Source organism: Thunnus albacares, chromosome 11, assembly GCF_914725855.1.
Source record: "Thunnus albacares chromosome 11, fThuAlb1.1, whole genome shotgun sequence".
In the NCBI taxonomy this organism is placed as follows: domain Eukaryota; kingdom Metazoa; phylum Chordata; class Actinopteri; order Scombriformes; family Scombridae; genus Thunnus; species Thunnus albacares.
The window spans coordinates 2,480,292-2,507,706 of NC_058116.1; the positions used below are offsets into that span (position 1 = coordinate 2,480,292).

The window sequence follows — 27,415 nt, forward strand, 5'->3', positions numbered from 1 at the left end:
CTTTACAGTTAGCAGTAAAGTGAGATTACACTTCTGAATTATGATTCTGTGCCACCATTGACAGAGGGGTCACATGACTAATTTACACATCTATTAAAAGGCAAAGCATTACTTTGGGGTATTTTTTTTTTTTTTACAAAAACGCACTGTACATGTTATAGACACTACATTTATCATTCTATCAGGGATATTCACACATGCACTCTGCTATTGCTCAGCATCACAATTTATTGATTATACTAATAATTCAGTCCCTCTGGACCTTCATCAAGAGTATTTGAACAATTCTTACAATGATCTTATATTTAATATTGAATATTTACAGAAATTGCATATCCAATGAATGAAAACATCGGCCTTGCAGCTTTTATAAGTCATTCAAGGTTGTGCAATCATGTGAAACAACTTGTGTCTGGAGTGCATCATGAATAGATCTATTTGATCCCAAAGATACTTCGAGCAGAACATGCCATGAAATCTCATCATTCAATCTTTTGGGGGATAAAGTTTGCAAATTAAATATCCAGTATACTTCTCATCTATTGAGGATTTTCACCTCTCTCTGGCAGTCATCTTTTCAAGGCCCTGGAACCTGAATGATGAGATGTCATGTTTTAAGTCATTGAAATGTATTTTGAGACAAATTGGCAATGAGACATTCTACAGAAAACTCAGTGGAGACCCTACGCCAAGCTTTCAGGAGGACATTTTTGTGTATCTTGAGAATGTTCATCAGAATAACATCATTTCTAAGAAAGAATTTGAGTAGCTGAAATGTAGAAATCCTACGTAAACTCATCAGAATAACTATCCAGGTGGACCAGTGGTGGCTGGGATTGGTTCACTACTAGAACCACTCTCAACCTTTGTAGATTGTTTTGTCAGGCCATATTTACAATCACTACCATCCTACATTAGAGATTCTATAGATTCCGTTAAGAAGATCTCAGAGATAAAGAAGGTGAGTGAAAACTGTGTTTTGGTAAATCTTAATGTAGAGTCTTTACACAAGTATTCCCCACCAGGAAGGTATCATCATTAGTACACTGCTTGGGGAAAAAAACTGTCAAGCTAATCATGGTCTATCAAATGAATTTCTTAAGATGTAATTTGTATTAAGATGTAACTAGTTCAAATTCGAGGAGGACTTTTATCTTCAGATGAATGGTTGTTCAATAGGCAGCACCGTAGCTTTGCCAATCTATATGTTGGTCTGTTTGAAGAAAACTTCATATATAATCCACCAGAGAATCCATATGTTGATGAAATATTTAAATGATATTGATACATTGATGACATCATTTGTCTGTTTTACAAGACTTCTCAATGAAAAAGATCCCAGTTTAGAGTTGACTATAGAGTATGCTTTGGATAGTGTTTATTTCCTGGACATGTGGTTTGAGAAGAAGTCTGCAACACTATGCACTACTCTATACAGAAAAGATAAAGAATGAAACACCTTACTGCTTACCAACAGCTATCACCCCACACCCCTAAAATGACATCTACCAAGAAGTCAGTTTTCAGACTCAGATGAATTTGTCACATCACAGTGGATTTCATTGACAAATCTGTAGATATGAAACAAAGGTTTTTAGAACGGGGTTATCCATGTGATTGTGTAGGAAACCAAGACATTAATTGTTACAAAAGAATCCCCCACAGAAAAACAAATTCTCCATATTATTTAGTACAACCTTTACTTCCACTTGCCATAGACTAGGCTCCATTATTAAAAAAAACATTGGCTCATATTACCATCAGATCCAGCAGTATCCATGGATTTGAAAGAACCACCATTAATAGTCTATTGAAGAGGATATAATCTCAGAGATAGCCTTGTACATGCTAATGTAAAATCAGTGAGAGCACACAGGCCTTGTTAAAACTCCTTCCAAACACATGCTACTAATGCAGAGGATGTGCTCAATGTAATAATATGGTCACATGTAACTACTTTACTCATCCTCATACTGGGAGAATGTCCTTGTGGGTTATTCTATGTTGGTAAAACATCATGTTCATTAAAACAGAGAATGAGTGAACACAAGGGCTCAAATAATAGAGATTATCCAATAACTGTACATTTCAATGACTTTCAACATGACATCTCATCATTCAGGTTCCAGGGCTTTGAAAGGTGAATCTGCCAGAGAGAGGTGGAAACATTTTAACAGATTTCATGGCAGCTTTGGGCTCAAATAGACCTACCGCTATTCATGGTGCACTCAAGACACAAGTTGTTTTATATGATTGCACAATTTTGAATGACTTATGAAAGCTGCAAGGCCGATGTTTTCATTCATTAGATATGCAATTTCTGTAAATATTCTTCTAAACAGACATAAATATGTTGTGGTGTCTCACTTGTTCCTGTTTTTCTTTTCTTTTTCTTGTGTGGACTATAATGAGACAGATTGTACACGTCACTTTCATTCATTGAGACAGGTCCAGAGGGAAGGAAACATTAGCATGATTAATAAATTGTGATGCTGAGGAAGAGCAGAGGGAGGGATCCTCTTTTGTCAAGACTGAAATCACCCTACAGGGGAAATATGAGAGGACACTGTTTGAGAATTTAACACTCAAATGAAATTGTACAATGTAAACTAGAGGTGCAGGGAGTGATTTCAGACAGTGTCATGATGTACAGATTGGCTCTGATATTTTTCTAAAATTCAGACTAGGAGTGGGCAATGTGGATAAAATCCTCCATCACAGGATAGGTTCTTCAATATTGTGATAGCCATATAAATATGATACGGTCCATTTTCAGGTGAATCCACTGAAGAACAGTTTATACATCAATATTATAAATATACTGTTGCCAATTCAGAAAATGATATACTCAACAAGTCAAAGTGCTTCATATTGATGGTAAAACTAAAAAAAAAATCTGCAACATTGCCAACAGTGATCTAATACAACCTGAGATACCCAATCACAACCATCCTCTGCCAGTCTGTTCACACACTTCAAAGTAGTTTGGGATTTATGTCAAAACTGTTCTGACTCATAAACTAGCTGTATTTATAGTATAGTTACATAGACTATCTCTGCAAATCATACTGCTTTTAATCATTAATGTAACTGTAGCTTGTAAAAGCTCAACTACAGCAGTTACCACTGATAGAAGCTTCACAAGCTTCAGAGCAGAGTAACACAAAGAAGTACCATGTCAAATGAATAAATACAGCAGCATACATACAGCATAATGATAGCTTAAAGGGTTAATACTTACCACTCAGGGTATCCGGCAGGAAATAGTTTAGTCAAGCTGGTGAGACGCCCAAATCCTGACTCGTGTTTATTTAGTGGGTGACAATCGACACTCTTCATATAAAGCATTTTAGTGAGGAAATACAGCTTCTGTTCTTTTTATCTGAAGGTGAATGTTATATTAAATAAAAGTGTTTTCACTATTTATGATGTTAGCAAAGACGGTTTTTGTTTGAAGTTGCACATCAGCATACCACACAATGACCACGACAAAACTCTGTTACATGATTAGTGTTTATTTAAAATACTCCATCTGCAAATGGTTTTCAATTAAAAACAAGATAAATTTCACAGCTAGTAGCCTACATAGTAAGCAAAAAGGAGAGGAGTATCCATCAGTCTCTTTTTTCCCCTCAATATCTATGTAGTTTGTTCAAAAGCTCTGGTCAGGGGCCTGGGACCAGCATGGATTTAGTGATCTGTTCACAGGCTCTTCTAGGTGGGGTCAGGAGGATTTGTGGGGCAATACTGAGGCTGAACCATGTGAACCTACATTATCTTCACCTCACTCTAATATCAATACTGATCCACAATCTTGTTATTTCAGCCTCCTGTGACCACCTAAAGAGTATCTGAAAAGTGAAACTGATCTCAGATTGGCACTCCTGATTCCCTGACAAACTGCAACAGACAACGGCTGACTGGCGTTCTGCAACTCTTCAGCCGACTTCTGTTGAATATTCAAAAGTTTTAATACCTTATCATCTGAGACATGCTGTATATTCCATCCAAATTCCAAACATCAAGATATTTTACTCAAACAGAATCCAACACCACAGATATTAACAGTAAACAAGTCTGATTTACACTCTCAAAAGTAACGTTTGGTATTAACTCTAATTTACAAGGACCAGTTTTTGCATTTGGTGTGATGTTGTCTATTGAAATGGTAAGTCTGGTAATATTCTATATCTCTGTTATTGTCAACAAATCCAATGAAAAGACCGACTTCCAACAAGTGATCCTACTAACAAGTATTGTCTGTGTATCCAACCCTGATTTACTCATATATTGTATTAGCTACTTGTTGATATCTTCTTTCGTTGCCATGGATATGGACACATTAGTGTTTTTTTAAAATCAATCCCACATGCACACCGCCCTGCTGCCAGAAACACTCATTAGAGCACCAAATATGGATTAATCTGCCACTGAAAATGTCTTTAACAAATGCAACCATATTCTCCAGTCTGGGTTATGTTTGCTACAGTGAGCATCTGTTTTATGACATTTTAATTTGACATGTGTGACCTGAAGATTCAAGTCTTCAGTAGGAACTTTAACAACTTGAGGAAGTCAGAAAATACTGAGAGGCAGATTGACAGTGTTGGATGTTGGTTTTGGTCTTTCCATGGGGTTTGTTGTCAATGAGAAAAGCTAGAAAAACATCAGCCTTATCCTTTCATGCTGAATGTAGTAATTCTTTTTTTTTTTCTTCTAAAAAAATTTTTTTTTAACAATCCAAACTCCCTCTTCAAAGATCAAATACATCAGAACCGTTCCTATTTGACACTTTCTCTTGGAGATAAGGGACAGGTTAGGTATAAATAGGACATTTTGTAAAAACAATAGTTGTATGGTCACATTTGAAAGTTTACATCTCAATTTCAAGTTTCATTTGACAAATCCTGCAGCTGTAACAGCTGTAATACAATTTTACCGTTTGGGGGCCGGTCATACAGTAGCATTTCAAGCCTAAAACCTGCCTGATGTGGCTGTGCTGACCCTCTGTGGTGGTCGTGTCTTGTCTGGGGCTGGCTGTGGATTAGCTGGGCTTTGGAAGTCAGAGGGCAGATGGCAGCAGTCTGGCCTATGAGAGCACAGCGTTGGAGTGTCGTATACCTATCAGGTTGTCTGCGCTGAGGGATCGTCTCATTGCTGCTCGACTCAGGTCTTTGTACTTGTCTTCACATAGTCTTGAAATGGCCTGGACAAACAAACAAACAAACAAACAAACAAACAAAACATCACAAACCCACTAATAAATATTCAGTCCATAGAAACGGTTGCTAAAATAAACACGTATTCTTTTGAGTGTGAAGTAAGAGTTGCAACAATTAGTTGATTAATTGATTAGCTGCCGAGTACTAAATAATCACTATTTTGATAATCAATTAATCATTTAGAGACAATTTTTAAGAGAAAAGATCCAAATTCTCAAGATCCAGCTTCTCAAATGTGAATATTTTCTGGTTTCTTTAGTCCTTGATTGTGCTTTGGGAAAACATTTCTAACATTTTATGGACCAAACAACTAATCAACAGATGAATCAATAATGAAAATAATGGTTAGTTGCAGCCCTGATGTGCAGCCACCATCTTTACCAAGACAGCCTCTCATCAGAGGTCAGAGGCAGTAGAACATTATGCAGAGGGCTCGCTGCAGAGCTCAGACGTAAATAACTGCATCATGACAAGACAAACTGCAAGACCAGAACCCTGAAGGTGGCTCACCTCTAGTTTCTGGGCACGCTGGTTGTTGAGAGGCTCCAGAGGAAAGCTGAGGTTGTTGTCATCAGCCAGCTGCCGCAGATCAAAGTAGTACTTGGCATACACACTGGCTGGCACGTTGATATTGAACTGGAGAAGCTCCAGGAAGTGGCGCTCCATCTCATTCCTGGAGGTTGGAAAGACACATGAGGGTTATTCCACACAGCAAAACTTCCTGACGGAGTCTTGACTCTGCTGGAGAACTATAGCTGATGCTGCTTTTCTAAATGAATGACAATGAATGTAACAGAGCATCAAAGTCAAAGTCCCCCAACGTGTTTGTCATCTTGCAATCACAAGAACTGATGCAAATTCAACCAGCATCTATATTATTTGCATGAGATTGCAATCTAATTTTGACACTGCAATATTTCTGCCAAAATAAATTTAAATCCTTCATCTTGGAAAAACCCTCAAGCAGCTGTTTGTGCATTTCCCCAATGAACTCCACCAACGCAAATCTCAGGAAAACATTTCTAACCGACCAAACCGCCTCAACCTGTTTGTGTCTCTTTCAAAGAAAATGAAGACCTGCTGATACTCAGGATAAAATGTTGACATGGCTTCAAAGAAGAAAACATTTCTCCTTGTCTGTTTACTGGCTTTCCTAATTGTTGATCTGAGCAAAACAGGTGATGTGCAAACTGGTATATTACTTGTTAGTGTGCTGATTTCAGATTCAAAATAGAAAGCACATCTAGAGCCATACCTCTCTCTCTCTGTTTCTCTCTCTCTCACACACCCTGCAGGCAGTCAGACATGTATCTCTGAGCACCCGCTTGGAGTGTCACAGCTCATCTTCTCTTGACTACAACCTCCATCATCCTTCCTCATCATCACAGCCATGAGGAAAAACTAAGGGAGGCGGTCGTCAAGGAGACCGCATCCGGGATGCTTTGTTGGTCAGCAAAGGTGATGTGAGTGAGCGTGAGTGTGTGTGTGTGTGTGTGTGTGATATCTGGTCTCCCAGGGCAACTAATGGAGTGGGCGAGAGCCAGGGCCATTATGTAGAAGCAGTGAGAGCACTTGAGACCCTCCCCTCCATTTCTCTCTGTTTCTCTCTACCCTTCTTCCCATCCCTCCCTCCCTCCCTCCCTCCCTCCATCTAGACCCGACCAGGCTCACAAAGACACTTCAATGACGGCAATGAAAACAGAGCAGAGAGAGAGTAGGTCAGACATATGAGAGGAAAGAGAGAGGACACACATGCAGGCAGAGCACGTACCTTTCCAAATCACAAAAAACAAGGAGGCACTTTCAACCTCTTTTGTACACACACAAACAAACACACACACACACACACACACACTTGCTTAGCTCACTTTTAGGGACATTACATAGACTTGCATTAATTTCCCGGAGACTTACCCCAACCCTAACCATATTAGGGTTAGGGCAGTCCCTGACAATTGGGGACACAGCTTTTGTCCCCAGTTGGACAAGTTGTCCCCAATAAACTGGTCTTTAGTCTGAAATTTGTCCCTGAAAGTAGCCTATGACTGACAAGCGCGCGCACACACACACACACACACACACACACACACACACACACACACACACACACACACACACACACACACACACACACACACACACACACACACACACACACACAAAGCAATTGTTAGAAATAAAGCCTGGGTGCTCTAAGTGCAGCCCTTTGCCTCTTCACTGGCTTATAGACGGAGTGACAGCAGAGATGCTACAGCTTCTATCTATCTGGGCACCTCTCCTCCTCTGTCTGCTTTAGGTGCATCTTTGTTGTTTATATTATATATATATATATATATATATATATATATATATATATTTTTTATTATTATTAGGGGGGAGCATATAGTGCTGGACTGGATCCATGTTGCATTTGTTTGTTTGTCCTTTTTCTTTGCTTCAAGCATCTGGAGCTCAGAGACCCACATTCCCAATTTAGAAATTTAACACAAGTGAAGTTCCATTTTTCTTTTCTCTCACTAGCTAAATGAGCCTACCACACACACACAAGGTCTTTCCAGGACATGTAACCTCTCCAGGATGTTTTAGGTCTGGCCTGGTGTCTAGAATATCTCCACACGGAGGCGTCCAGGAGGTATCCTGATCAGACGCCCGCACCACCTCGATCAGCTTGTTTTAATGTCAGAGCTGTGGTGCTCTAAAGATCTTCTTAGAAACTGAAAGGCCAGCCGGTCAGCCAAGTCCATAGACACAGCCCCGGCACTCACGCTGCATGTAAGGTGTCTTGAGTGTGTCAGGGTGAATTTCATCCACTCGTCACCTCGCCGCTGCCAGACTTTTTGACTACTTCACTGACCTCTGCTCCATCCCCTTCCAGAGAGGTATCAGTCTACATTTTCATAACCGTGGTGGGTTCAGCAAGGCCAGCACTATCTGACAGAGCAGCAGACTGCAGGCCGACCTGATCAAAACCAGAGATTTCAACCTGCACGATGTCAAAACAGTCTACAGCCATTTTTTAGGACATCTAAAGTCTAGTTTTTATACACTGTGTCTGCCGCTTCCCTCTATGACAATTATGAATGAAAGCAGTGATTGTGTTTTCCAGCGTGTTTGCATGTAACTCACATGTCCTCCACAGTGATGTCTTTTAGGATCTGGCAGTAGTCGACATTCCAGACGGCCTGGTCGTCCCAGACTTTGGAGGCCAGCAGGATGGCTCCCAGGACGATGCGCTTCCAGTTGGCGGGGCAGATATCCAGCTCAGCGTAGGTCAGCAGGCGCTCCAAGTACACCTTGATGGAGGAGTGATTCAAAAGTTGGAAGTTGTAGTTCTGAACTTCTGAGATTCTAGAAGTTGAATCCTTATTAAATGCTAGAGATGTGTTTTGTTCACCTCAGCTTGCTTGTGTAGCAGTGCTGCTCTCATACAACAACCTACACAGCTTATCATTCATATATGAGTGTGTGAATATGAAAAATGATCTATCAGCAATTTCATCTATATCTGTGTTTAGGGGGAGCACATTTGCTACTGTATTACATCCACTACTTTTAATACTGGATCTAGAAAAAACATGTTTCCATTCCTGTTATAGAGAACATGTTGTTTCAGGGTGATGGTGTAGTTATTACTTTCTTTTATCATTTTTACTCTACATTACTCATCGCCACATTTTCAAAACAGAGCAGCTTGAGACATATTCCATCATATGACACCTGTAAGCTTTTGGTATTGCAAACATAAAGTATTGAAATATTCATCTGCTCTTGGCCTCAAACACTTTTAATTATATGTGATGTAGAGCCTGTGTGCCGATCGTCATGGACACGCTCACCTGTCCAGTGTCATTAGTGTGATTTGGGATCAGTTTGCATGGTTGTACTGCCCTCTGGTGACCAGGTTCCTGACTTGCTAAAAATGATCTATTTTGAACTAATACCTGGTGTTATCAAATGTTGACCTCATTCTCAGCAGGGCCAAAATGATGTGTGTGCATTATTTAAAAAAAAAAAAAAAAAAAAGAGACTTACAAGAGTGACAATGGCACATTCTGCAGTGAGCTGTGCAGCACTGAAGAGTGTTCTGACGAAGCGGTAGATCAGTTTGTGTTCTGGGTCTACGCGGGAGTAGTCATCTGGCACTGGCTCTCTCTGCAGAGGATGAACAGATAACACACACATACGTCTGAGGGAAGCAAGTAAGATGTAGGTCGGTCTGGTCACCTTTATGCTGCCGTGTGCTCCGTCTGTGCAGAGAGCCTCATCTGAAAGCCCCAAAGTGGTTTTGGAGATTCATCTGAACTCATCTGCTTCTTAAGTATTGAACCATTCAAAACTTTGGAGGAAGCGGAGCACAAATCAACTGGATGCAGTTGTTCAAAGGGAGTCTGATGCCGTGACTTCATCTTTAAGTTTATGAACAGGCAGTTTGTTATCCTGTTAAAATCCACTGATAATGAATAATCTTAAACATTCTCCACCACTATAGCTTCAAGCTTACAGAGAACAAATCTTTAGATGGAAGAAACAAATGACCAAACATTGCAATGTTCATACACAACACCATAAACACATTAGTTCCAAGTAGCAATCTTTGTTTTATCTGTGTGCTACTTATAAAAAAGGGAATTTTCTTGACAGCTTGTCAATACGGATATCAGTTTCATCCCTTAACCCATATTGTTGTCTTCAGATTGGAGCGACCCTCCAAACTGAGCTTAGAGAGTCAGCAGTAAAACTACTTCATTGAGGAAGAGGAGACCAACACTGATGTGTCCTTATTAGAAGTCTACAACAGAATGAAAACCCATTTATAACAAACTGTCAGAGAGGATGAGAGAGGACAACTCTTTGCTTCATCCTGTTTTGGTTTTTTTTACACTGGTAAATCATTCATGCTGACCACTGCTCTTCAGATTTTTTCCTTGAGCTGTTATGATGTCGCCATAATAAATCCATCCCGAGGTACATATCAAGGTTGCTCAAAGTGACTGCTCAGTAGGATGGATGGACGTAATCATAAATAACTGTTGGTTTGGAGAAAGGACTTTTTGTCCATTTGTCTTGTTGATGGGTGCCAGGTAATGAGACTTCCAGACATTATCAATGACTTTCTGGAAATCTAATCAACATACTCACTGATAAGGGGTGCAACTTCTCATCAAAGATGTCCAATGACCTGTCCGAGTCCCTGAAGAACATATTATGCATTTGTCAACAGACAGGTTTAAACAACACCATGTGCCTGATGATGCATGATGAAGAGCAAATCAATGATGTACACCTACCTGTTTTTGATGTGGTAGTATATTGCTAAAGTGACACTGGAGAAAGAGAGAAAAAAAATAAGGAAAGAAACAAAGAAGTGCACTAGTTTCTTTATATTATAGTTATTAAAACTACCTCAGTGGGAGAATAGCATCCTGTGTGTGTGTGTGTGTGTGTGTGTGTCTGAGCCTATGGTGTCACAAAATATTTGCAGATTTGCAGCGAGATAATCCAGATGAAATCTGATTATCCACATTTAGTAAAATATTACAGCAGGCTGTCCTACATTAGGCACCGGATTATCTGTTTCAGTCACGCATCCACTAATTACTTCAGGATTACCACATAACGATGCAACAGTCATGTATTCCTAATCTCAAATTAGTTTAAAAAAAAACAGCCACTGGTGTGTTTACTATGAAACTCTCTCACCATTTAATTGTGCTTTTGAGGTTGGGCTGGCTGACGGTGCTGTCGTCTATGAAGATGGTGGAACAGGAGCTGTATTTCTTTGACAGTGGACCAGGGGATACCTTGAAACATGGAAAAAAACGCACAGTTAATAACCTGCACTGACCATCTGACGGGAATTTAGTCTTGATGGGAGCTGTGAAGGGTCAGAAATGAGTTGCTCCAACAGCAGAGGAAGGTGGAGACAAGAGCTGTAGGATCCTATGATCCTGTACGGTTGAGCCCTATTTAGATTTTCTTGTGTCCGATTTCAATTCTGCTTTAACTTCTTCTCAGATCCTGGTTGCCATAAACAGCCTCTTGTCAAATATGAGGACAGACGGGCATCATGTGATTATTGTTGGTATCATCTCCCACACAGTTTTAGTACAGAGCTTTAGTGTTCTAATGTTGCTCTAAAGGCTTTTCACACCACAGTAACAGAATTCTGGAGTAAACACTTAGTTGAGACATTCTGGATTATCTGGCGAGAAAATTTGGAAAACAAAACATTAACTATCCGAAGAGTCAAGTTCAACTAGGGTTGGACAATATGAGGATAGACACTGAGAAGCTACATCAATTTGTCCGCTAACTTTGCCGTTACTGTTTATACAGGTGTAGGTATCTCTTTGATATCTCTGGCTCTATGAGGTTATTGTGGGCAATGTTGCAAATCACTGATAAGTGGAAATACTATAGGACTTTTTTGGATCAATGTAATGAAGTAACTTAATTTGTTAGGTGTTTAATTTAACTGTTTAGAGAACATTTTTATCCATAAAGTGTCTCTAACGAGTGTGTAGAAAATCTGCTATATACCAACATATATATATATATATATATATAAATATCACAATATAAAGTTTGATTCTAAACTCACCACCAGGTCAGGACAGACAAATAGTTTAGTACATAAAGTAATTTATCAGATATGAAATCAACATGTAGATTCTGACACTTACATGACTGATATGGTTTATGTGGTTACTTTTCCTCTTGTCTCGTACTGTAAAGGAAGCAAAAAGTTCAACAAAGCCGTGGTAGAAACATGCTTTCAATAACTATAAAATGTACATGGTTTTAGAGCTGAAATGTTTTGATTGTTTACTTGCAGCCTCTACAGACATTTACAACAGTGTGAGTCTTGAAAGGGTCTGTTTTAATCACTTGACCGTTAGAGATGCCTGTGGCTCCAGTGGGTGTGTGATGCACTCACAGCACAGCAAACTTAATAAAGCTCTACATTACAGTAAGTAATGATATTTTAACCACCACTACAAGGATTGCAACTACAAAAACATGGAAAAGTATTCAAATTAGTCTCCAATCATATAGTCAAGTGTATATTTCCATCTCAAATATTAACAATGTATTTATCACAACAACTACAAATCATGTGCGTCAGATGTGTGTTTGCCGACCACAGGATCTTAGTGAGGACAGTTAATACGACTGATTCAGTGCAGCGGATGCATCGTGTTAGGATTGCTCACCGTCTGTCTGGGACTTGCTGAGGAAGATGGTGCTTGCTCGGGCGTGGTCCGACGGGTTCGACTCCAAGGCCAGCTCTAAGAAAGCAAAACGTACATGTAAGCATGTTATAATGACCAGCGGCCAACAGAGGGACTTTTATGTGAGAATTGGAAGTGAGCCACTTCAGCTCTTACTCCTGGCTATTGAATGAAAAAGTCAAAGGAGAAAACAGGAAGCCATTAGCTGACACATCAATCAAACACGGTGATAAGAGTAGAGCAGTATATACAGTACTGTAATTCTGAAAATCATCATTATCCAACATGAGGAAACAGTGCAGTGCGGTATGACAAAAAAATCTGTGCAACAAGCTGGCAATAAAGACGGCCCATCGGCTATCGTCTGATGATGATTAAGCTTCCGGGGGCAACAGCCAATGGGGGCTTCCGGTGTAGTCAGCGGATGTCTGGGCCAAGACTTCCTCTTCTGTGTGCCAGTCAATGTTTACAGTCCAATTAGCAACTTGAGACACATGAATGGAATTGGGGTTGAGAGATGACGTCTACAACTGGATTGTTTCACAAATAGCCAGTTAGCGATTAAGCATTGCTCTCCTGTAACATTATCGGACTCATGATAGACAGTTAAAATAAAATTTAAAAAAAAAGATCAAAATCGATACAACCAGAGATACATTACCATTACAATATTTTTAATTACATTACCTACATTATCTATAATGCAACTTGATTTGATTCACATGATTTGTGTGCTAAGCTAGTAGCGGCTGATGTAGCTGGAGCTGCCAGCCTCCAGCAGAGATGAGGAGCAGGCTACAGAGGTCTGCTAACCTCACTTCTTTCTAACTCTGCACCCCCACATCCCCAACCCACGCTGACTCAAGTGACATCACTTGAGGCAATTTATCAGATTTCACACACGGCTCCCTCTGGAGACACAAAAGGCTTTATACAATGTTACCTGTAAACACACTTCACTGTGTAAAATCGGTGGAGTTCTTTGAATTACGGGTTTTTATTATGAAAAATGAACAACTAATTTGGATAAAACTTAACTTATTTTGGCTGGAAAAAGGTTACATTTAAATCAGTCCATGTTTTATACTGAAATCATTTGGCAGGGTTTTATTTATGGACACAGAAGACAGTGTTCTGTATGATGAGTTTACATTGTAGACTTATAGGTTGCTAGTAGGCAAACTACATGTGGACATTAAGATACTTACAGACAGAAGTGTACATTCAAGGAATGCAAAAATGAAGCCAGCACTTGTTTATATACAAGTGTGACTTAGAATTGTGTCCTTTATACAAATCTGTGCAGACAGCACATTATATAAAAGACAGGGGATTAGGCGATGGCAGCATGTGTGAAGTGAGGACAGCAAGAAGAGACATGAGGAATGCAGGAAGGACTGTTGGACTGACTCTGACCCTCACCCTGCCAACAGCTGGCCTCACCAAACTGCACTCACACACACTACTGCCCACCACAACATGAGTGGAATGAACACTGTGCACGTCTGAGAGTCTGAGGAGTGGCGACACAAGGACTGATAGTACAACACTGAGCTTGAGCCTGCATCACAGAGAAATATCTGAGATGCTTTCACGATCAGGGGTCTGCATCACAGTGTGAGCAAATAAACTCTTTGCTAACCTTCAAGGTTTTGCTTGCTGAAATCATTCCTCCTGTTCATACGGATCATTACGTGATTCCTACCTAATCCACTTCCAATCATAGTGTTTGGGCAAAAAAATCCACAGTCCACGTTTGAGCAACAGCTTTGCGCAAAAAACGCATTTGAAAGTTTATCTGAGGTTAATATGAGTCTTCAGCAGTCTGAGTTAGCCAAATTAAGTGGACATCTTCTAAAGGTCAATTATTTTGTACTAAATTCCCTCGTGTTACTTTCCCTTCGCTGCAGCTCAGCAAGGAAACACTGTCAGCCAAACAAACAGAGAATTTCATTCCAAACGGTAACTTTAGAAGATTCCCAATTTGTTTGATAAACTCGGATTGCTGACGCCTCCTGTTAGCTTCAGTTAAGCTTTGGAATACATTTTTTTGCACAGCACAAGGACTGTGGATTTTGTCCCGCTTCTCTTCGATTGGATTTATAAGAAAGGGATCTGTTAATGGCCATTATAAACATGGCTAATGATCACAGCAAGCAAAACCTTTTTCACTGTTCAAACAGGCATCTGAATATTGTTTACGCCAGACTTGGAAAAATTACAATCCTATATTTTAATTTACAATTCCATCAATCAACTCCATAACAGCGGGCAAAGTAATACTTAGTTAATGTGACTGAATAACACATTACAAGATGTATTTTGTTCGCAGATACACAGGCTTGTTCAAAAATCATGTCTGTTTTGGGTTAGGCATGATCTCACTATTTCTACTTAACTTCTCGTCCGTTTCACTCACTAATAGGCCATGGGGAAAGGGAAAGGAAATGACAATGGTGATAAAGATCTTGTTTTCATTGTTAATTTCCGACTTGGAAATGTGACGCCAGTGTGATCAATATGATGCAGTGCCCAATCAAAGACTGTCAAGAGTGTCCTCATCATGGGTGCACTGCTGGCAGTACACAACCTGGCAACTTGGCAATACTTAAAGGGGGCATCTGTGTACGCCTGAATCTTTCCTGCAATTCTGAAAGAGGATATATCATAAAGTTGTGCAAAGTGTGTATTACACTAAAGGTTGACCCTGTGTGTGTTTAATTTATCCATATTAGCGGAGGGTCCCTTATACAGGCAATAGTGACTGTGTGTGTTCAAATTAGCTAGCAGTGACTTGATTAAGATGATCCTCCCTATAAACAAACAAAATGGGTGTGCCACATGATGGGCTCAAATACAGGACAGGATAATGAAATTACAATAACTGCCACAGAGGCAGATAATCATAGATGTGCCAGGTATCAAGTGGACACGTACCGTCAGGGACTTCTCTGTCGCTGATATGTTGCAGGTAGGGCGCGGTGTTATCGTCGCTCACTTCAGTGCTGGTCTGGAGCTCCTCCAGCCGCTCTGCCGGTTGTCTCGAAGGTAGTTTGGGGCTCGACTCGGGAGAGACGCAGCATGACACCGTGTTGCCCATCCCAAACCGGGTGTATGCTTAACGCTATTGCAGTTAAGTCCAAGTAGTGCAAATATTTGTAGCTAGCTGAAGTTAGCTGCACCCAGCCTCTTAAACATTACCAGGCTATAGTCACTGTTAGCACAACACTATCTTTGCGTGCTAGATCGCCGCTGTCCACCAACTCCAAGGAATCGCATTCCTGTCCATTTGTGGGTCTGCAGATATCAACAGTCACACATGAGTTCGCCCCAAAGGCTTACTATGTTATATAAAAACGGCGTTGTCTTGTTTAGTATTCGACGTGTCCTTGCAACAACAACAACAAGCAGTTGTTGGTTAAAATGCAGGTGGTCGTCAATTCGTTCATTCATTCATTATGCTAGAGTTTCACTGCTAGGTAGCTAACTAGCATTTTAGCAAGCTAGCTAACTAGTTAGCCTGTCTCCTTAACTTTTTTCTAGTAAGTTACACATTCATTTCCACCTTTTGCTGTTATTTTAACACCACCGATGCTACAAAAATAAATATGTTACGACTTCAAACCGCCAAATTCTAGCGAATACATTTTATGAGACTTTCCAAACAATCCCACAGATGTCCTTTGCACTCGGTTCGATGTTTCGCCAAATCTAGCCCGAGGCTTCTGCGGCCTTCAGTAGACAACCACGGTTAAAAAAAAAGAGAGAGAGAGAAATCCAACACTGTGTGCAAAAAAAGTCTTAATGAGGTTAGATAGGCGAGGCCTTCTCCTGGTTTCTCATCAGGCAAACAACTCTGATAGCCTGTCCGCTCTCCCCCATTAGTGTCTCCACCCCGTCAGACTTGTACTGTAGGTGCTGTTCCCCACAACCGCCATCTGTTACCGGAGCTCACACTCAACACCAGTTGGCACAGAGATGTGATAGCCCCGCCCACTTGGGAATTCCATTCACTTCCATTGGCGGAGAAATCAAAACAGGGACTTTTTTCAGTCGCTCATTGGATTAAGGAGCCGTCTGTAGAAGAAGATTTAAACCGATGAAATGTATTTACAACGCTGCTATTTTCGTATCGTCACCGATCCACACCCTTTTTTGACAGTGAAAACTGAATCCCGCTCCCCTGCCTGTCAATCAACGTATCCCACCTCATTCAAGCAACACGGATAATGGAAGGATGACAATACTTCACGTTTTCATCTCTGAATTGAATTGTTTAAAAAAAAACTATGCTGATAACATTTTATATATTTGTGTCCAGGTTTTCTGAAAAAAAAAGTCAAATCTAGAAGTAGAAATGGTGTCTATAGGTAAAAGTTCATGCTGAGATAGTTGTCAGAACATTTTGTGTATAATGTGACTATGTTACTGTAACCAATGGGAAGTGGTAAAAAAAAAACCCCAAAACAAAACAAAACAAAAAACCAACAGCTAAATACACAAATTCATGTACTCTACTCAAGTACAACTTTTTGGTACTTGTCACCCTCACTTCCTCGATCACGTTTCTTCAGCACTTTCTTTACTGTACCTGCCTTCTAAAGGCCAATCTTATGTTTTCATGCTCTGTCAATGTCTGTCATGAGTGGAATCGTTATGTATGATGAGTAATTAACAATAAAACCACATAAAAAATCTTCAAGAGCAGTTTATTTTGACATAGCAAGTGTTTACAAAAGAGTGATGTAATGTCAGAGTTACAGCACTTCCAATTAATGAGCTGGTTTTGTTTTATATGATGACAAAGTTGAAACAAACAGTATATAACGCATCATATGGTGACCTTGTCTCTACAAGATACTAGATACAAGATACAATACATGGCATCTTAAATTGATAACTTGTAAAAGTGGCAATATAGAAACTCATCACATGAAAAGTTAGAAAAAGGTTATTATTGTCCTAGAAATTCTATATGTATTTTTTTACACACATGAATATCAATCTGGTTCATGCACGAATGAGGCCTGTGGGTATAAACTATTCTGGCACAGAGATGAAAACACTATTGGTATTGTTGGTAAGATATCGTGTAATCACATCACATAGTTGAGCTCACTATATCAAATCAACATAAATTACTTTTTTCAGCACCAGTACAGTATGTGTAAGTTACAAGAGGTGGAATCCCCCCCCCCCCCCCCAAAAAAAATACTAAATAGTTTTCATTTTGATAACTTGGGTATCATAATAATGGCACCGGTATGTAAAAGTTTTGAGTGCTACTCAGCCCTACAAACATTCTTCAACCCCTGATTACTCAATTATTCCCAAGTAGTGATTCTGTCAGATTTACTGTTTCCTCTCTTCTGTTACCTTTCTACAGATGTCTCTGAAGCACACAGTGGCAGGTAAGAGGACAGCAAATCAGGGATGACATGTACAGTACATGTTAATGTGTTGTGGGTCAATATGAGACCATTAATTCAAAGCTGTCTAAAGTATGAGGTGCAATTTCTTAAGCCTGTTCAACCATATCAACTGTTTAGTCCTGCACACTTTACAAATACATACAGTATGTATACTGTACAATATCAAACATCTTTAAACAAAACATAAAACCAGCAGAGCTACCATGTACTGATGTCTTCTAAAAGTAATAAGAAAGAAACAGAACACATCTTTAAACAATCTCAGTTGTTTCTGGAAAGATGTTTACAGGGCTAAAAATCACATCTAGAATGAACAGTCATTTTAAGAAACCCACTCTGATTGTTAGCACCACCATTAGTGTCTCCAAACCCCTCACATTTCCTCTCAGCTCTTCTCTCAGCCACTGAAATGTATTTGTCAACCACAGAAATTGAATTTCAGACAATATAATCATAACTCAAGGTCCATTTACTAGCTTCCAGAGCTTTCAGCCAAACAAACCAAAGACCATCTTTGGACAACGTTACAAACAAACAACTGTTATCACGTAACTTAAGTTCCATACTTTGGTCAGGTGATGATGGTTGAAAGCTCTGGAAAAAGCTAGTAAGTGGACCTTGAGTAAAGAGTGTTTTGCTATAAGTACTATTTCTAACATCAAGAATGAAGTAACCTGGATATATCTCAGGTTGAGCTGGAGGAAAGCTTAGGGATTTGGAGTTACCATGACAAAATCACAGTGTATCTTTTACAACAAAAATATCAAAAAAAATTTTGTTTAGGGAGGATTCAGGTTAGATTTTCCAGTTGAAATGAACAGATAATTGAGTTGAGGATTCACTGACATGTATCTTACTCATGGAACCAATAAAAAAAAAGTACCATAAACAGTTAAAATACAATAAAACAAACATAAAAAGGGCTCCAGTTGAAAGTTATATTGTGCTTTCATTTGATGCTCAGGTCTACAAGATAAAAAACTGAAAAACATCTGTAGCTGACTCTGAAACCACCGATGGTTGGCTGCATCGGTGGCACAATCTATTTTTCAGCCGTTTTGGAATAAACTAAATAGTTAAATAATAATAACTGATAGATGCTGTGGACCCCAGCTGCTCTCAAACAGACTCACTCTTCTCCACAAACAAACACTTTCCATTCTAAACAGAGTACAGCACTCCAAAGTATTACATCTCCAACAAAGGCCTCTTGTCGTACACTTAGCTGCCATGATTGTGGTAGGCCTGCTGGATCACATGAATACACACATACATTGTCTTCTATTATACATTGATGTATGTTACAAATATGCAAACTTGGTTTCATACAAGCCATAAGAACATTTTTTTTCATATCAAATAAACAAGAAATACATGATGTCTACACATGCTGTAGAGTCTATGTACAGTAATATAAAAAATAAACAGACTAATACATACATGTACTGTATCTTCTCCAAAACCAAGCACAGTCCCACAGAGTCACGTCTTTTCAAAAGAACATGGATTATTAGTGTTAAACTCACGCTAGCTCACATTTTTCCACTCCATATTCTACCACCAGTTACCACACGTCCACAATGTTAAGACAGACTGCAATATTGTAAAACACTGAAAAATGAAATTTCATGGAAAAATGACAACTTTGATCATGGTGGTTATTTCTTTGACAACATACTGTCTTTTTTTTTTTTTACTGTGGCAACATGAGATGATGTTTGACCTCAAATTTAACTGTAGTTGGGTTTGAAGAACATCTCGGTCTTTAGTGTTAGAATTACTCAACAATTTTTTCTGTACAACCCAGATCCAATGACCCTTTTAGGCATCACACAGACAACATTTTAATCACTCAGTGAACTGCTGATATCTGTGGACACAACCAGCAACACCAGCAATTAGTTTTATACAAACCACCAGTTTCACCAAATTATCTAAACCATAAAAGTGAAAACATCTGGATGTCTGTTAAAATTGTGCTTCGCTTTAAAAAACTACTTGTGTGCATATCTGCAGCAAGTTAAACCTGGATGGAGTTCTGCAAAGTCCCTCCCCCCCTCCCCCACAACATACAGGTTGTGTAATATATAATGCACAAATAATTTAATTTAGATAATATGGCTGCTTGTGTTACTGCCCTCCTGGATTTTCTTTTTTTTTTTTTACATCCACAGACCTCAGTAGTTAAGTTAGTGAATAAAATGTTACCATAATCAATAGGAAAAAACTATAAAAAATGAGAGCCCAGGTTATAAAACCAACAATGTTTTTTGAGATTTGTGCCTCAGCCTGCTAATAATCTTATTTTTATAGCAGATCTGACAACCATGTGTTGAGTAGAAGCAGAAAAACTAAATGAGTGAATTGAAAACCGTGTACAATTCATCCATTTTTTTAACAGATTGGACTGTGTTGGTCCACTGTCTGCTGACATACTGTACACAGTCCCTCCGTAGGCAGTTGGTAGCATCTTTAAAAACATTTAGAAAAAATTTTTTTGTGCCCAGTTGGTTGAAGAGTCCACTATGCAAGTGGCCATATTTGTGAAAAGTCGGTTTACATCAGGATATGGATCAAGTAGTGATTCAAAGTCTTTAACTGCAACTGACTGAGCTTGCCTGATACAGTGATATCTGAGTCTCAACTGTTGTACGACTTGATTTAGGATAAAGTACAGACAGAACATACTGTAAAATGTAGCATAAAGCAGGCAAAAATATCAAATACAGTCGCTGCCTTTTCAATGTATTCAATTTCAGTCGTATTAAAAGCAAAGCTGAGTCTTGCTGTCATAGTTGTGGCTGTGTGCTGTGTAACACTGAACTCACCACCGTTGAATGCAAAGTTATACCATGACAACGAAAAATATGAACGTCTGGTTGGCTGTCCGTACAATCATGTATCATGACACCTTCAATCATTCTAAATCATTGCGCAAGGTAGATTAAACTGAAGGTAACCATAGCAACAACGGCGATGCCTCAAGGACAACTTGTCGCTTGCATAGTGAACATGAATGCACCATTGGAATCCAAGGAGACTAATGAAATATGAGCCTCAGACAGCAACTATAAAGACACTTATTTGGAGGTCTAAACAGAGGTAGCATTAAAAGTTACTGTAGTATCCCAATAAAACCATTATGGAAGTTTATTAATTTGTTGCAAAAATTAAATAAAACTGAAACGTTCAACTGAACAAGGCCATGAAGACAAAAGGTTTTGTTGTTGAAAGAAGGTTTAAGGCTAATATTTCCTCTGTCTCATTAGACTCTGTTGTCACACGGTTTTCAGTGAAGCACTTCTGTCCACAATCTCTACAATAATGGTGATGAGTGCAATGTTATGCTAACTTATGTGTGAAGTAGCCAAAACTATGGCAATAAGATGCAGACTCTCAATTACTGGATTATAAATTACTGACCCACAGGCAGATGTAGGCGAAGCCACATGTTGTTGTCAAACATGCAGCTGATTTTACCATCTGAATGATGTTGCACAGGACTGTAGCTAGTGTTTTTAGACTACAACGTTTCAGTTAGCACTTAGCCAATGTCTGTCATCAGACCTGGAAGACAGTACACACTAGTGTTTGTAGTGTACTGATAATGAAGAACTGTGCATTTCAAATTCATACTGACAGTCTATTGGAGAGAAGGTAGTATAAACAGAACTGGATCAGGGCGACTTCATCAAAAAGAGCCAGCTGTGTGCAAACTGGAAGGCCAGGCAGGCAGAGTCAAACAGTCAAAGTGTTTGAAGGGACTGAAATGCTACTTGGCCCGGCTTGGTGTTCAGGACAGGAATTACTCAGATTTATGGCAGTAAAGGTCTTTAAGGGCTTTGAGTTCTTCAATTAGAGTCTTGTTTTGGTTCTCCAGGACGGCCACTCGGTTCTCCAGACACTTAACATACTCCTTCTTCTTCCTGCGACATTCACGGGCTGCCTCTCTGTAGGAACGATAAGAGACAATTTGTCTTTTTGCTTTGCTTTTTAGGTTTTAGTGGGATGTGGATGTGCATGCTGTTGGCTGTAGTAATCAAATTAGCAAGAATCATTTGATTTCATTTGTTTTAAATTAATTTACCAAGATGTTCATCACTGGAAAGCATCCAGCAAAGCTAATGCTGAGCTGGGATTCAATTTTAGTAATCCATAAAATGTGGTTTAAAAGAATCTTGCATGAGTGGAAATGTGGAGATTGGTTTTGATTAAAATGACACTGTCTGATCTTTGTCTTGCCTGCTGGTGTGTTTTTCCACATAAAAGTTTAGGTGGGATCTTCATGGTGGTACCTACTGTGGTTCCTCCTCTGTTCTTACCTGTTCTTCATGAGGCGGACCTCCCTTTTGCGAGTCACTTCCTCAGTGGCGCCCTGGGTGGGGAGGGCGGGGGATGAGGCCATGACCACCCCAGGGGCGATGGTGCTGGTGGGGGCTGCTCGGATCTGATAGGCCTGGACGTCACCTGAGGCAGCTGGGCAGTGTGGTTGGGGAAAAAAAAGAGATTTAATTCTTACTTCTTGACAAAAGCAGAGTTTTATTAGCTTGTTCACTGGCTGAGACGGATGAAATGTTTTTGTCTTTTAGAGAAAAAAGAAGAAAATTTCAATAATTTCTGCAAGGATGCCCTAGCTTCATCCTTATTACACTCCACAGCAGAGGTTTACACACAGTGACGCTCGCATCCCCGGGATGGCGTGGAGCGAGAAAGATGAGCACAGCTGGCTCAGTTTCATCTGGTGGGGGATCCACAGTGTCAGACAAGCCCTGCTCCACAGTATCGATGCAGGCAATATAAAAACAGCTCCGCTATCTGTGTGCATGCTCTCTCACCTTGAACTACCACCTGGTTACTGGGAACCAGTATCTGCTGTCCATCACTGGTCTGTGCGTACTGGAGGATGGTGGCTCCGGGCTGAGCAGCTGCTGCCGCATTGGTCATGGTCAGAGTCTGGAGGCCCTGGACTCCGTCTGTACCGTTGTTAGCCAGCTGGATGGCTCCGCCCTGTGTGATTGCAACTGTGTGTTCGGTGAGAGGGGACAGATGATAAGAAGGAAAAACAGGAACAAATGAGAGGAAATGAAAAAAAAGACAAGAAACACCACTAGAAATGTCTTTTGGTACAGTTATATTTAATTATGCACTTTGGGTAGGAAGCCATAGCAGGACAGAGCAGCCAAAAAGTGATCTGTTCTCCAGCTCTGCTCATCAGTCGTTCATTAAGACATTATGTTTGTCTTTCTGCTCTCAGGCCTTACATCCTGTTCAGACATCACTGCTACATGTTCCATTATATTCACCAGCGAGACATTTCAAATTGCTTTTAAATGTCCTGTAACAGACACAGTTGTAATGTTTCTTATGTTTTTCTAAACTTCTGGTGAAACCAACACTTTTTTTTGGTAAATTAGCAGCCTTTTTAAGGTGTCACATAAAATAACAGCACTGAATTTCATGAGCTGTGACTTCACATTTAGCTTGTGGCAAACCGTCACCTACTGTATTGGCCGCTGCTGGTCTGGTAAATGGGTGTGGGGACAGTAACGGTGGTGATGGAGGGCGTGGCGGCGGCAGCGGATGAATCCTCCTCAGCCTTTTCCTCCTCGATACGAGGGACGGCTGGTGCGTCGGACGAAAGGTCGTTGAGGATTTTCCTGTTGAGACAAACAACGGTGGGAGTTCAGGTGCCAGTATATTTCATCACAACTGCTTGTCATATAGTCCAACAACCTTTGAATCCCCTGACCCAACACACCTGAGTGTAGGAAGGTGTGTGCAACAATTTCTGTAACTTTTTGAAACCAACAATCTGACATTGATACCAACTTAATGCAGAGGTGAAGAAGTAAGCAGGGTTTGAACTTCTTTCTCTCCTCTCCACTTCTCTTGAGATGATAAGTTTTATAACAGAAAGTTTTTATATAGTTATGGGATGTCATAACTGTGATTGTCACACGCATCATGTATGTGTTGATACAGGTGTGATTACCTGTATGAGGGGCGTCGTGACAGAATCTCCCTGCGTTTCTGAGAGTCAGTCACACTGTCTACTGACTCCTGTGAATCCTCACTCTCTGCTATGGTGGAGATCTGGAATAACAGACAAACAGATCAGAATGAACCATTTAGCTTCATGTATTTTATGTTGTGGTTGTGATTGTGTGTGTGTGTGTGTGTGTGTGTGTGTGTGTGTGTGTGTGTGTTTCACCTGTACAGCCTGGACCTGCGGGGACTGGATGACAGACGGCTGTGCAGCCTGGATGACACCATGGACCTGAACCGTCTGTCCATTGGGAAGCTGTACCAGTGTTACCGTGGGACCTGTTGCTGAAGCATGACCTGTTGTCATGGTTACCTGAAATTCAGAGGTAATGTGACATTTCTATACTAAATTGTATTGTAAGCATCATCTTTGCTGAGCATAAACACATTTCTCTACCAGATTTAAAAAACTGGAACACAGCTGTGTTATCAGCAGTGTTTATGGTGTCGACATCATCCGTTACCTGTGCCAAGGTGGCGATCTGTGCCGGGGTGATCTGCTGGTTGTCGGTCTCAGTCACAGCAGTCTCCGCCCCCTGCTGAGCCTCTGCTGCTGACTCCATCTTCATTGGCTGAGCTGAGGAGGAGGAGGAGGAAGGAGAAGGGAAGGTCACCAAGGAGTCCTCAATAACAAAAATATTAACCAACTAACTAGCATTTCAGGGTAAAAAAAAAGCACCTTGGAGACCCAAATTTGCTTAATTAGTTGCAAAAACATTCCTGGAAGATCAACACAGATCAATATTTTGACTTCTTGTTAATGTGAGTGCCATGAATGTTATTACAGTTCTGGGGGGTTATATTCAGTCTAATGGGGTTTGGGTAGGGTCTTGTTGTAACACAGTGGGGGTTTGGTCAGTGAATCTATGTGTGACTAAGATTTTTTATTTGGAAAAATGAAGCAGAGGTTATCTTAACTTTCCTAGGGGAACAGCAGGGTAACACTAATGATAATAATAATAATGATATGGGAATGTTCTCTTAAAAAATGTTCCCAGAATGTTCCTGCAATCTAAAATCTAATCAATCTAAAAAGTTTCTTACAATAAAAGATAAAATCTTTATCTGTTTTCCAAAGTTCTGGTCTGCGGTAAAAAGAAAAGTTCATGTGAAAGTTGTTCATCCCAGCAGCATAGTCATAAAATCTGATATGACGTTATGGGTGCTGAACTTGAAAATAAATGTCTGGGAAATCAAATGGGTGCCCTCGGTAATAACATCTGCATCTGTTCTTGATTAATTATACGGTGGAACAAACTGCTCCAGGGAGACAATTTTGAGAGAACAGAACAATTTTGATGAGATAGGAGACAGAAAAAAAAGACACCCTCCCCCCCCCCCCCGCTGTCTGTGCTGCTCTTTTTCAACGAATCACATTTATTGTGCGAGTGATAAAGTTGTCACGCGATGATTTGATGTATTGTTTATACAGAACATTTGAAGAGACTGTGAAGACTTTGACTTGTCATTCTTTTTGAACCATGGCGTTGTGCTGAATCCCCTGTGCGGATATTTTTAACATTCAATCTGTGCCTTAATATTTCTCTCAATCTGAAAACTGAAAAAACATATTAGTACTAAAAGTTTTAATAAAAAAAAAACCCCAAAACAGATTTCAGCCCATCAATCAGAGACAGAGAGAATCTGACAGCATATTATTATATTTCTCATACTGACACAGTCTTCTTTTAACAAAAACATTGCAAAAATAAAATTCTTATAATGACATCATCTATATAAAGTATGCTTACTCATACTAATAATCCCTCATCAGTGTTTGGATTTCTTCTGAATGAGCAACAGTTATTCCCACAGTGATAATAACATATGTTAGCAAATGAGTTCTATTAACTGTTATGCGTTTTATATCATTATAAAGAGACCCATTAAAATGTTCTGCATAAATTGAGTATTACAAGGAGGCAACAAATAGTTTAAGTAAAATAAATTGATTTGAATTAATTTAACTGACTATTTAATGGAAAGGAAATAAAAATAATAATACATTTTTTCTGTTTAATGAAAATATTTTAACTGTAATAATGATACAGTAGTTTTTATTTTGCCAACTTACACATTTGTCACCTCTTGGATTCAACACTAAGCAAACACCAGAAAGAAGAAACTAATTAACTATCTGAAAGACAGAGCAAACTCTATGGTAGCACATGATACTCCTGCTCTGAACCAATATACCTGCATATATCATTATTATTACTATTCTAATAAAAGGAGCAGTTTTCCCTGCAGAGATGTGATCCCTGCCTGACTTCCGGCGGCACAGTGAGTGTTGTTCAGTGATCTCACACTGTGCGTAGCTTCTCTCCGCTGTATGATTGGCTTTACACATTTCTCCCTCTGCTTTTCAAAAATCACTTGGATGCTCCGTGTGTGACAGCAGAGCCACATGGCCGGGCAACGCCCCCTCAACGCACACCGGTCACATCCCAGGAGAGAAGAAACAAAAAGCCTGATCTGACAGTAGAAACAATGTGTGTGTGTGTGTTACATTTACAGGCCTGAGTTCATGTTTTCAACGAGCAACCAAACGCGGCGGCCTGCAATGGCCGATTTCTGTCAAGACCAACTGAAGGGAAAATAGGAAAAAGATATATATTGAGTATTCAGTGGTGATATGAGTATGTGTGGAGTAAAAAATAATGTGCGAGATCGAAAACATCTAATAACGGGGTGAAAGTTCCAGAAAAACACGAGAATATCGCGCGGTTAATGTATTCATTGCGCCGTTAAGGAAAAAACAGCGCAAACCTGCGCATAAAGCTCCGTCAGTTATAGCATCATATGACAGGTGAGCACATTAACACCACTACAGTCCTGTCACAGTTTCAGCTGTGTTTGAACACACTCAGTCTCTCCTAGCTCACTAACAGAGCCACACACTTGCTCCGTTTGTCCCAAACAGCCGCAGCCTCCCCTCCCTCCATCCTGCTACAAACACACCGCGGCGCCATGATCTCTTTGTTTCCTTCGGGCCGAACCCGACCAGACCGACACTTTCTACGGCCGCGTCCTGTCTCTCTGAGCACCGGACACTGCTCCGTCCTTACCGATACAGACTCCCTTCGTCACTCCCGGGCCTCCGGAGCTCCACTTTTATTCTGGCCGACACGTAAGAGCCCGCGTCAGGCTACACCTCCGCCGCGTCACCGGGAACAACAACACGGAGATTGGAGAAGGACGAGAAAGCAGATGGCGACAGTGGGCGGAAATGATCGAAGTACCAACGGAGAAGGGCGGAAAATACCGATGAGAAGCGGATCGGAACGACACCATCCTGCCATGTGAAGCGTTTGGCAAAATGACAAAATTGTACAATAAACAGTTTATCAGTAGTTTTTGTGACATGAATAGCAATAATCTGTTCGATGGTCTTTAGAGATGTTTAAAGAGGTTCACCTAAACCAGAAATAAAAAATCTCTTCTCCCCAGTAAAATCTGGTTATGCAGATAGCTTAGTTTTGGT

General features: G+C 40.1%; 2 protein-coding genes across 2 annotated transcripts; both read right to left on the minus strand.

The window, feature by feature from the left end:
• Positions 1 to 3,495: 3,495 nt before the first annotated feature.
• ccnyl1 (cyclin Y-like 1) lies at positions 3,496 to 16,408 on the minus strand. The gene is made up of 10 exons (XM_044366201.1): positions 15,392 to 16,408; positions 12,437 to 12,511; positions 11,906 to 11,949; positions 10,923 to 11,023; positions 10,511 to 10,546; positions 10,362 to 10,413; positions 9,255 to 9,374; positions 8,349 to 8,515; positions 5,733 to 5,895; positions 3,496 to 5,206 (listed from the first exon to the last, which is right to left on the minus strand). Exons 1-10 carry the CDS (start codon positions 15,552 to 15,554, stop codon positions 5,090 to 5,092), a joined length of 1,038 nt encoding a protein of 345 aa, XP_044222136.1. The 5' UTR covers positions 15,555 to 16,408; the 3' UTR covers positions 3,496 to 5,089.
• A 738-nt stretch (positions 16,409 to 17,146) lies between these two features.
• creb1b (cAMP responsive element binding protein 1b) lies at positions 17,147 to 27,101 on the minus strand. Its single transcript, XM_044366202.1, has 8 exons — positions 27,000 to 27,101; positions 24,396 to 24,508; positions 24,098 to 24,244; positions 23,879 to 23,979; positions 23,389 to 23,543; positions 22,722 to 22,907; positions 22,209 to 22,362; positions 17,147 to 21,836 (listed from the first exon to the last, which is right to left on the minus strand). The coding sequence occupies exons 2-8, from the start codon at positions 24,498 to 24,500 to the stop codon at positions 21,692 to 21,694; spliced, it is 993 nt and encodes a 330-aa protein (XP_044222137.1). The 5' UTR covers positions 24,501 to 24,508; positions 27,000 to 27,101; the 3' UTR covers positions 17,147 to 21,691.
• Between the last annotated feature and the right edge of the window lie 314 nt (positions 27,102 to 27,415).

Coding starts and splice junctions, on each gene's coding strand:
- ccnyl1 (XM_044366201.1), bottom strand. CDS start 15,554: ATGGGCAACACGGTGTCATGCTGCGTCTCTCCCGAGTCGAGCCCCAAA. Junction 11,950..12,436: donor CAGCAAGTCCCAGACAGACG/GTGAGCAATCCT, acceptor CTTCCTTTACAG/TACGAGACAAGAGGAAAAGT. Junction 5,207..5,732: donor AGCGTGCCCAGAAACTAGAG/GTGAGCCACCTT, acceptor TTGTTTGTCCAG/GCCATTTCAAGACTATGTGA.
- creb1b (XM_044366202.1), bottom strand. CDS start 24,500: ATGAAGATGGAGTCAGCAGCAGAGGCTCAGCAGGGGGCGGAGACTGCT. Junction 24,245..24,395: donor AGATCGCCACCTTGGCACAG/GTAACGGATGAT, acceptor TCTGAATTTCAG/GTAACCATGACAACAGGTCA. Junction 23,544..23,878: donor TCACGACGCCCCTCATACAG/GTAATCACACCT, acceptor TTGTCTCAACAG/GAAAATCCTCAACGACCTTT.